General features: G+C 43.9%; 1 protein-coding gene across 1 annotated transcript; it reads left to right on the forward strand.

Moving 5' to 3' along the window:
* Positions 1–1628: 1628 nt before the first annotated feature.
* Positions 1629–2567, forward strand: LOC141989850 (olfactory receptor-like protein OLF2). The gene has a single exon (XM_074956772.1). The coding sequence runs from the start codon at positions 1629–1631 to the stop codon at positions 2565–2567; it is 939 nt and encodes a 312-aa protein (XP_074812873.1).
* Positions 2568–11353: the final 8786 nt, after the last annotated feature.

Raw genomic sequence — 11353 nt, forward strand, 5'->3', positions numbered from 1 at the left:
CTCTTCCTCCACCCCCCTAACCCAATATCCCCCTCCCCCATCTAGCTTCTGATTTCTCTCAATGTTTTGTCAACAAATAATAAAGAACGTTTTTTAAACAATTGTGACTTTATTTCCTTTCATATATATATATATATAAAGAGGGTGGGTAACTTTAAGAGAAACAAACACAACTCTCACACATTACCTTAGTACGTTTCACCTGTATCTGACTTTCTGTTACTTTGATTCCAAATTTGTTGCTAAGGCTGTTTGAAAATTTTTCTTGAGAAGTTTTTTGTATGGGACATTGGATTTTTCATTCAACTCTTTTTTCCATGAAGTAATCTTTTCCTTGGATATTATAAGATTTCTATCAAAATACCAAACTCCCCTCCTCCCTAAACCATGGTTGTGGGACTCAGGTGATCTTCCAGGGCAGTTCAGCAAGAGGAGAGAACATCATGCATCATGGGGGATATAGTCCAGCCTGGGAGCCTGGCCCATGGAAGAGATTGGTGGTGCGCAGTATGTGAGGCACCCCCGTGGTATTTCAGAGTCTAAATATTAAGGTTTTAGCAAAAAGATTTCGGTCTCCACAAAAAAAAGAAAAAACCCTTTGTGGATCAGCTCTACACAGTACCCGGATTGCACTGAAAACAGCAGGATGAAATATACCCCTAACCTCATACTCTGTAACTCTGGTAGAAATTGCATCTTTTAATAACACAGTAGAAAGAGTAGGTCAAATTAATCCCCAGGGCACCAATTAACCAAAGGTAGCTTTGGCTCACTGAAAGTATTAATTAGGTGTTGTGTCTCTCTCAGCTCAGGTATTCCCAGGGGCTTCAGGAATCATGTCCCATAGATTACACATCTCAGTATAAAACTTCCTGAATGCTCCAAACTGGCATTTTCTGTTCATGAGGAAACACCAGCACTTCTCTCTCTCTCTCTTCTCAGCAGGTACGTGCTATTGTCCTGAATTACAGTGACACACACACACACTCAGACACCATGGGGATCAGCAGGTATTGAATTCCAGACCTCCAGCACCAAAAGCCTCAGCCCCAACTCCGACCCCTTTAGCTAAAGGAGCGACCTCCTGGGTTGGAAAAAATAGGCAATTACCTAGTCACTGAAGCCAGGGCTTCCCATGATGTCGCTGGGTTTTCATACAGGCTACAATAAATGCCAAAACGCTTAATTAGCACAGTGAGCAACTTTACCCCAGATGGACATGCCAAGCCACAGAGCTCCCCTTGCCCAAATAGGGTCAAAAGATTGAAACTCCTTTACTCTCACCAATTCTTTAGATAAGGAATAATCCCTTCAGACTGATTCTGTCACAGCAGGGTCACGAGTCATTGTTTTATGTTTGGATTAATGAACAGGAGTGTTTGTGTGGGGGGCATAATTAACCTGCGTGTCATTGTATTTGCACAGTGTGTCCATTTTATTGAACACCTGGAATAACCAGCTGTGAACATCTGGCTCTGTGGATAAGCCCTTCCCGGATCGGGTACTGATGTCCGTTAAGAAACTGATCTCCATTTATCTTAACTTACTTCATAACAGAGAAGTGACAGGTTTTCCTCACTGTCTACCTGCCCACATCTCTCTAGCTGTCTGATCACTCTTGAGAGGAGATGGAAGGGGGAAATCACTCAGAGGTGACTGAATTCATTCTCTCAGGACTGACAGAACGTCCGGAGCTGCAGGTCCCCCTGTTTGGGATCTTCCTACTGACTTATGGTATCACCCTGGTGGGGAATGGGGGGATGATCTTGTTAATCACAATTGATCCCCGACTCCACACCCCCATGTACTTTTTCCTCAGGAATTTGTCTTTCTGTGACCTCTGCTTTTCCTCGATAATTTCCCCTAAGATGCTGCTGAATTTCTTAGCCAAGAGGAAAAGCATTTCTTTCACTGCCTGTGCTGTGCAAATGTATCTCTCTATTATTTTTGGAGATGTTGAGTGCCTCTTGCTGGCTGTGATGGCGTATGACCGTTATGTGGCCATCTGTAACCCGCTGCTCTATACGGTCACCATGTCCAGGCAGCTTTGTAAACAGCTGGTGGCTGGGGTGTACACTTTGGGGGTGGTGGATTCAATGTTAAACACATATTTTACATTTCGGCTGTCATTCTGCAGCTCCAACATCATCAATAATTTCTTCTGTGATGTCCCCCCACTGCTGGCACTATCCTGTTCTGACACCCGCATCAATGAGATTGTGATGTTTGCTCTGACGAGCTGCATTACAGGGAGCAGCTTTGTGACTGTCCTCCTCTCCTATGTCTATATCACCTCCACCATCCTGCAGATCCGCTCTGCCGAGGGCCGGCACAAAGCCTTCTCCACCTGCACGTTCCACTTGACCACTGTGGTCCTGTTTTATGGCACCCTCCTCTTCATGTATTTACGTCCCGCCTCCAGCTATTCCATGGATACAGACAAAGTGGCCTCAGTGTTTTACATGCTGGTGATCCCCATGTTGAACCCCCTCATTTACAGCCTGAGGAACACGGAGGTGAAGGATGCCCTGAAGAAAGCAATGAATAAACTCCTAACCAGTTCTTGAATCTGTTTAATTCAGGACTGGTTTAGTGGTGGGGAGTGGAAACAGGTGAATTCAATTCTCAGCCCATTACAAAATAATTTCGGAGAGCACGTGGTAGTTTTGCTCATTATTATATTGTTATTATTATTAAATTTGTTTGTAATCCAACAAGGTCTGCAGTCCCCAGCTGAGATCAGTGGACAAAACATGGGAAGCATCACAGGAAATGAAGGAAACCCAAGTGCATAGTGTGCCGGTTTCGGTCACAGAGACCCTCATTGGGACTGTCACCTCATGTGCTGAAATTACCTCTGAGCCCATTTTCCCTTCCAGCCTGGTCATCCAGAACCCTGTCTTGTTGAGCCAGACACACTCGCCAGCTGCAACACAGACCTAGGCTCTGGGTGACGCCCCTAATGTTGCATATCTAGACTGAAACCAGCTCAGCAGGACACCTGTCTCCAGTACACAGATACCCAGCTCCCAATGGGATTTGAACAACAAATAAATCCACTTTACTCTGTATAAAGCGTATACAGGATAAAATGATAAATGCTTGCCCTCTATATCACTGCAAGAGAGATATGCACAGCTGTTTGCACCCCCCCCCCAGGTACTTACACTAAGTTTATAAATAAACACAAGTGATTTTATTAAGTATAAAAAATAGGTTTTGAGTGTTTTTAAGGAATAACAGACAGAACAAAGCAAAATAAAACAAAACACTCAAGGCTAAGCTTAATACCCTCAGAAATCAGTTACAAATGTTTCAGTTTTTCTGAGGATTGAGGACACTTGCCTGCATGCAGTGAAAGATTTGAATAAGCCTGATGAACACCATTTCCTCCCTGTCATTCTTCTTTATTAATTTATTCAAATCCACCACAAATGGTACATATTACCTCACATTTATTTATTGCCATAACTCATTTCATTTCCTTCTTTCAGCCCTTCCGGGAACAACCATAATATTTAATAATAAAGTTACAGGTAAATAAACACTCGTCTTTCTCATGTTCTGTCCTGCTTTCTAGAAGAAAGAAAAAGCTGTGGAAAGAGGTGCAGTCAGTTAGAATGGATCTCAGCATCTGCTCTTCTGCTGACATACTGTCTTTGGCTTTCCCTGTGTTGCTATTTCCGTGCATGGCATGTTGGTTCCTTTCGCTGAACAGGGTGTGGGAAAAAAAGATCTGTGACCTAAAGCTGAAAACAATTGTATCCCATTTCAAGACCCATCATCTTTCTGGGCTCACGAATCTTGACCTCCTCCCTGGATTGGAACTGGTGATGCAAAGGGGAAAGGCCCCTTGTCTCAGCCTCAAAACCTTCAGCCATTCCCTTTCCCCAAAACTGTCTTTCTTAAAATCCTTACTGTTTATCCCCTACCCACATTGCTCAGCAATTATCTCACTGCTTCAATTCTGCAGAGCAGACCACCACACATCAGAGTGAGGAGAGAGACTTTTTTAAACTTGATATCACAGTAAAGGCGGTACTGACCTGTGGGGCAATGTAAGTGATTTGTCCAGTTTGTGGCAGAGAAGAAGAATGAACCCAGGTCTGCTGAGTCCGAGTCCAGCAGACCATCTGCCCTCCATGGATCAGGGAGAGATGGATGAAATGATTCCTTTCCTACCCAAAAGAATCTGCTATCCTGTGACCCTAAATATTTAAATAAAGCCACATCGGGTCAAATGTAATATCCCCAAACCAAAACTCATGCATGTCCCATTATAAGAACATAAGAAGATTAAGAATGGCCATACTGAGTCAGAGCAAATGTCCATCCAGCCCAGTATCCTGTCTACCAATGGTAGCTAATGCCAGGTGCCCCAGAGAGAGTGAACCTAACAGGTAATGATCAAGTGATCACTCTCCTGCCATCCATCTCCACCCTCTGACAAACAGAGGCTAGAGACACCATTCCTTACCCATCCTGGCTAATAGCCATTAATGGACTTAACCTCCATGAATTTTCCAGTTCTCTTTTAAACCCTGTTATAGTCCTAGCCTTCACAACCTCCTCAGGCAAGGAGTTCCACAGGTTGACTGTGCGCTGTGTGAAGAAAAACTTCCTTTTATTTGTTTTAAACCTGCTGCCCATTAATTTCATTTGGTGGCCCCTAGTTCTTATATTATGGGAACAAGTAAATAATTTTCCCTTATTCACTTTCTCCACACCACTCATGAATTCATATACCTTTATCATATCCCCCCTTAGTCTCCTGTTTTCCAAGCTGAAAAGTCCTAGCACCTTTAATCTCTCCTCATATGGGACCCGTTCCAAACCCCTTATCATTTTAATTGCCCTTCTCTGAACCTTTTCTCATGCCTGTGTATCTTTTTTGAGATGAGGAGACCACATCTGTACACAGTATTCAAGATGTGGGCGTACCATGGATTTATATAAGGGCAATAAGATATTATCCATCCTATTCTCAATCCCTTTCTAATGATTCCTAACATCCTGTTTGCTTTTTTGACTGCCGCTGCACACTGTGTGGACGTCTTCAGAGAACTATCCACGATGACTCCAAGATCTTTTTCCTGATTAGCTGTAGCTAAATTAGCCCCCATCATATTGTATGTATAGTTGGGGTTATTTTTTCCAATGTGCATTACTTTACATTTCTCCACATTACATTTCATTTGCCATTTTATTGCCCAAGTTTTGTGAGATCTTTTTGAAGTTCTTCACAGTCTGCTTTGGTCTTAACTATCTTGAACAGTTTATTATCATCTGCAAACTTTGCCACCTCACTGTTTACGCCTTTCTCCAGATCATTTATGAATAAGTTGAACAGGATTGGTCCTCGGACTGACCCTGGGGGAACACCACCAGTTACCCCTCTCCATTTTGAAAATTTACCATTTATTCCTACCCTTTGTTCCCTGTCTTTTAACCAGTTCTCAATCCAAGAAAGGATCTTCCCTCCTATCCCATGACAACTTAATTATCCCTTCCATCTATTATGTGCCCATGTCTGTTCCTATAGGACATTATATCTCATTGGCTTAGCCAGTCCCCTTGTTGTTCTGCAGTTCCTCACTGGTGACTTTTTACCAGGTTAATCAAGAGATTCACTGAGTAATGTAAAGTACAAATGTTTCTTCTCTCAGGCAAAATGATCGTTCTGTGACATGTACTTCTGAAACTGTCTGTCTGCCTCTCTGTCCACCTATCTACATTCTTATACAGGGCACATCACCATCGAATTGTAGAGCCTTAGAGACTGTTAAAGTGAGCAGATATGGGTCTCTAAAACTATTTTAAGGTCAGTGATTTCATGCCAAGCTTTAAGTGAGCATTTCTACGAGATGTGGTTATTATTTGCATCGCCTATGGAAAGAGCAAGTGCCAGAGAGAGCAGCCACCTCAACAACATTCCTTGAAACAATAAAGAGAGGAGATGAATAGGTTTGTTATTGGTTATTAAAATGACAAGAAAATGCATTCATCTTGAAACCACTTCCCCTCCCGAGTGATCTCCCCAGAGCGTCCTTCAACTCCTTGTTCCTCAGGCTGTAGATCGGGGGTTCAGCATGGGGATCGCCACCGTGTAGAACACTGAGGCCACCTGGTCTTGGCCCAGTGAGTAGCTCGTGTTGGGGGATAAGTATGTCAAGATCAGAGTCCCGTAAAACATGGTGAATGGACTTGATGGCCTCTCGAGGTCCCTTCCAGTTCTATGATTCTCTGAGCTGGGGAACAATTCATGTTCTGATCATGCAATAACATTTATATTGCAGTGGGAACTCTGGAACCACAAAGGAGACCTCCTCAAACCCCAAACCTCCTAATCTCCTAATTGTACTAAGCAATTAAACAGTGCAGCCTCGGAACAGACTGGTTTAAATACGTATTCAAATTTCAAAAGGAAACACAGATCCTTAGAGCTGCGCATCCTGCAGGGCAGGACACTAAATGGCAAACATTAAAATCAAACCCAGCTATAGTTTTTGAGTGACTATTCTAGGAAAATAAACCATCCAAGAGGCTGAAGAGGGGAGGACAGAGTAACTCTTGGGAATGAGTTTTACTCCTTTTCCACTCAAGACATCAGGTTGAAAGCTCAGCTGATAGTGATCAGAAATTGTGATTTATCTTAAGTCTGACTGATGTCCTTTGTGCAATGAGTTGGGTCCCGCAGTGCATCTTCTAGCACGATAGGTGGCCACATCTAGAGCTGGTTGGGAATTTGTTTTTCCACTGAAAATTTCACATTTTCATTGAAAAATCATCATGTGTCATATTCTGGCTGTACACTGAAATGTTTTGACTTGGAAATGCTGTTGCAGTGCCTCATGGGAGTTGTAGTTCAAGAGCCTCTTGCTCCCACTTTTCTCTACAGGCCGCACTCCCTGGTTGGCCTACCTGTTCCACGATGCACTATGGTCTCCCTTCTTGGTGAGGGGAGGAGGTGTATCATTACAGATTCATGGCCCCAGTGCATCATGGGAGATGCAGTGGCGAATTGAAGCATGAGTTACTGGAGCTTCAGCTCCCATGAGGTACCCTGGCAGCATTTCAGAATTGAAGTATTTTAGTTTTCAAATTAAATCCAAAAATATTTGGGCTCTTAGGGATTCAGGTTTCAGAGGACAAAAAAAAAATCCACTTAGGTGAAAGCTTAATATTTAATGAAAAATAATTTTGATGGAAAATGTTTGACCAGCTCTGCCCACATCACAGATTCCACCATTGCAATTAGTGCTTATTGGTACCTTGTTGGCAACTTCAGCAGAGAAAGCAAAGAGTGACTAGGCCGCAGAGACTGAATGCTCCTATCATCCCCTGGAGATGTTGCTTCTAGGTCAGCATTGAGGCACATGAGTTGGAACTGGCTGGCGTGTAATTCTTTATTGTAGCTGCCCACAGTGTGGCTGATGTGGGTGATTGAGAGCAGTCTTCAGTCTCCAGAGCTGTCCGTCAGACACCTGTCACTCGCATCATGTTCACTTTAAGATGTAGTGAGCTCTTTGAAAAGTCACTTAGTAAAAATGGCATCATGGCTCTCAGTGTTTATTGTCTCTCACTAATATCTACACCAAGTCTGCTCAGATCATATCTCACTGCTAACCTGGGAGTTTTTTGAAAACTTTGCCTGCTCTCTGAGAGTCAAATGGGGCATTGTCCATCTCATTCATCATCATCACTAGCCAACTGGGCCCTTAGTGACACATCTCCAGTCACAGCACCTTCAGTAGGTTTGCCCAGATGTAAACGATGGGACCTGAAGAAACAATTTTACTGATGATGCATCAGATTGGAAAGTGTCCAGCTCCTTCTTTCTCCTCGTTGTCAGTTCTCCAGAGCTAACAGAAATAATCAGCAGTAAAAACTGATTTCTGCCACTGAAGATAGAAGACGTGACTGTAATGCAGACAGGGAGCAGGTCTGTGGTGTAGGCAGGTGACATTTTTACACAGTCAGTTTTCAGAGATTGCCTGTGCTTGGCATGAGTGGGGAAAAGATACACACAAGAGAGTTTTATAGCCATACTGTTCCTGGCCTTTACATGGATAGACAGGGTAAGAATGGCACAGCTGAGGAGGTTTTATGGGAGGGGGCGGAGCTGACAAGGAGGAGGCGGGGCATTCTGCATCCTGCCTCCAAAGCAGTTCCATCAGCATCCAGTTGCTATCAGCATCAGAGTTTATCCTGCTTCTTCATGAGCACTGGGGTCCCTAATCCCTGAGGCATGATTGTGACAGGCGTTCCCAGGGTGCAACCTGGAACTGGGGCACTGCTAAGCTCTCTGTCTTACCAACCCGAGCTCCCTTCCATATTGTAATAATGCAACAGGTCTTGCACCGACACAAACATTCACAGGCAGGGACACACCCAGCTGAGTTACATGGATGCTTTTGCCAGCTGCTATGAACCAACAATAGGTTCAGTCAGTTCCCTCTTGCTCCCCAGACTAGGATCTCAGACCTGTATTGTCCTGCCCTGGTCAGAAGCCTGACCAGTGTAAGTTATAACCCCATCCACCCTCCCTCAATGTGGAGAGGACAATGCACCAGCAGATTTCCCTTTACACGTCAAACAATACCCTGTTTTAGGTACAAAAAACATAAAACAGGTTTATTAACTACTGAAAGACAGATTTTAAGTGATTATAAGTAATAAGTGTACAGATCAAAGTAGATTACCTAAGAAATAAAACAAAATCACAATCTACGTTCTATAACCTAGACAGGATTTGAATGAAGCAGTGTCTCACCATGATGGTAGAAACAGCTCACCAATCTTCCACAAACAGGCTGAAATTCCTCCTTTCCCACCTGGGGCCACTTCCCCAGTCAAAGTCTTTGTCCTCTAGCCATCCTTCCAGGTGTTCAGTTGTGGGAGGAGTGAAGCCAAGTGATGATGTCACTTCCCCCTTTTATAGCTTCTGAAGTGTGGAGGAACTTCATTGTCCCAAACAAAGCCCCCAGCACAGTTAGTGGAAAAGTACAGGCACAAGATGGAGACCAGTGTCATATGAGCTGATCACATACCCTTGCATGCTTTGATGACTCACAGCAGGGGCCATTACCTATATGCTGGCTAGAAAGTCTGCAAAATATCTATTGGGTCAGTGTTGGGATATAGATATTCAGGCCTGTCTGTAAAGGCCTATACTGTAAGAATTTAGGTGTATTCTTATCACTTGGCTAGTTAGGGGTATAAAAGAAAGAATCAAAATCACTGTCTGCTGGTGTGAGAGTCTTCTCTTACTGTGACAATCTGAGGCCCTGTGCTTAGGCTAAGATCTTTGGCTAAGCAGCAGAGGCAGCCATAAGCTGGGAAGCGACCGGTCACCTCCTCACCTTCCAAACTCGTCACATTGAAATAAGGTGCTGTTGGGCTGTTAGGAATACAATCCTGTCCTATCACCTCCAGAGAAAGGGAAGTGCCGAGAAAATGTAAAAGGAAACTTAGTTTGATAGCATCCTGTCTTGCAAGAACTCACTTATCAATAGCTGGGATGTGAAATCCTCACTTCTGTATTGTTTTGACATTATAGTTCCCACTTTGCTATTGTTTGTCTGTATAATCTCTGTCTGGTTCTGTGATTGTTCCTGTCTGCTGTATAATTAATTTTGCTGGGTGTAAAATGATTAAGGTGGTGGGATATAATTGGTTACATAATCATGTTACAATCTGTTAGGATTGGTTAGTTAAATTTCAGGAAAATGATTGGTTAAGGTATAGCTAAGCTGAACTCAAGTTTTACTATATAATCTGTAGCCAATCAGGAAGTGAGTGGGTGTGGGTGTGGGTGGGAGTGGGTGAGTGTGTGGGTGGGGGAGATGGGAACAGGGAATGGAGGTAAAGAAATTGGAATCATGTTTGGCTAAGGGCAGGAATGGGAACAGAGACAGAGGTGTAATGCTCTGTGGTGTCAGAGCCGGGAAGGAGGACACTAAGGAAGGAGACTGGAATCATGTTTGCTGGAAGTTCACCCCAATAAACATCAAGTTGTTTGCACCTTTGGACTTTGGGTATTGTTGCTCTCTGTTCATACGAGAAGGACCAGGGAAGTAAGTGGGTGAAGGAATAAGCCCCCTAACAGTCAGGATAACCTTATTCTCGTTGTCCATCCCTCTCACAATGTGATAACTTGTTTGTAGAAAGTTTCTTCCTAACACCCACTGGTTAGAGGTTGGTTTCTGCTCTAATGAATATGGTTTATATCTGTCCCTGAAAGGAGCAGAATGGGGTGGGACTATGGGTGGGACTGAGCCATTGTTTCCGATGCTGGGGGCTCCCCCACTTGCTCTGGCCTAGGGCCCTGGGAGACCTTACTCCATCTCTGGTTGCCAGAACAGATTCTACTATGACTTAAACCTGTTGTCACTGTTTGAATGTCACGACTCTCCCAAAACTTAAGAATCTTTGTGCCAGCAATAAAGTTCCTCCGTGCCATGGCTAGACCGGGACTGTCAGGCACAGGCTTATACTGCACGGCCTGGGCCAGATCCTCAGCTGGTGTCAATCAGTGTAGCTCCATTCTCTGGCCCTTTGGTGCACTGCAATTTGGCCACAGATTACAAGGTAGGAAATTTCCTAGGCTGCGCCTATGTTTTAGCTAAAAGTGGCACCCGTCTTAGCGCAGACAACCCCAGTGATGCTGATGACCGACAAAATCAATGTCAGTCTGTGAGCAGCCACTAGGAGGCAGTACCCCACGCAAAGCCTAATACATGACAGAATGCAGGAAAACACATGACATATGGTCAGGGCTGATGTAGGTTGGCAGGGAGGGAGAACAAATGTACCAAGGCCCCAAGCTCAGGGAGGGCGTCAAAACATCTGTAACTGGGGTGAAATGGAAGGGGTAGAGCTGCAGTGAACATGATATGTCAGGTCCCCTGCCAATAATACAAGGTTAATGTGCTGTTGCTAGTCCCAAGACTTAGGATTTATGCCTGTAGGGTATTCCCTCTTTGAGATGGTTAGCCCCAAAAGTATATTAGGCCCTAAGTGCGGTTTGAAAGACTGACTCCTACCAGAGCCCCTGCTGGATTTGGGAGGTGATTTGGGGTAAGCTTATTAGCAGGTGTATAGGTTCTCTTATTGTTTTTAATATGTTTTCTCTGAAATAATTTCACCTTAAGAATACATGTGCCAGCTTATCAAGGTCTGTGTAGTAATTTATAACTGCTGGCAATTACACTGTTCATAATCCTTCTGATGAGAAAGCAAAGCACAGAAGCTGGCCTGTTTAGGCAGTCTGATTTGCAGGGGATATCACAGTGTAGGCAGTGAACTGGAAAATCCCCAGTTAGGAGGGGGAGAGATACAGATCTCTGTCTAA

The sequence above is a fragment of the Natator depressus genome, chromosome 6 (genome assembly GCF_965152275.1).
Source record: "Natator depressus isolate rNatDep1 chromosome 6, rNatDep2.hap1, whole genome shotgun sequence".
In the NCBI taxonomy this organism is placed as follows: Eukaryota; Metazoa; Chordata; order Testudines; family Cheloniidae; genus Natator; species Natator depressus.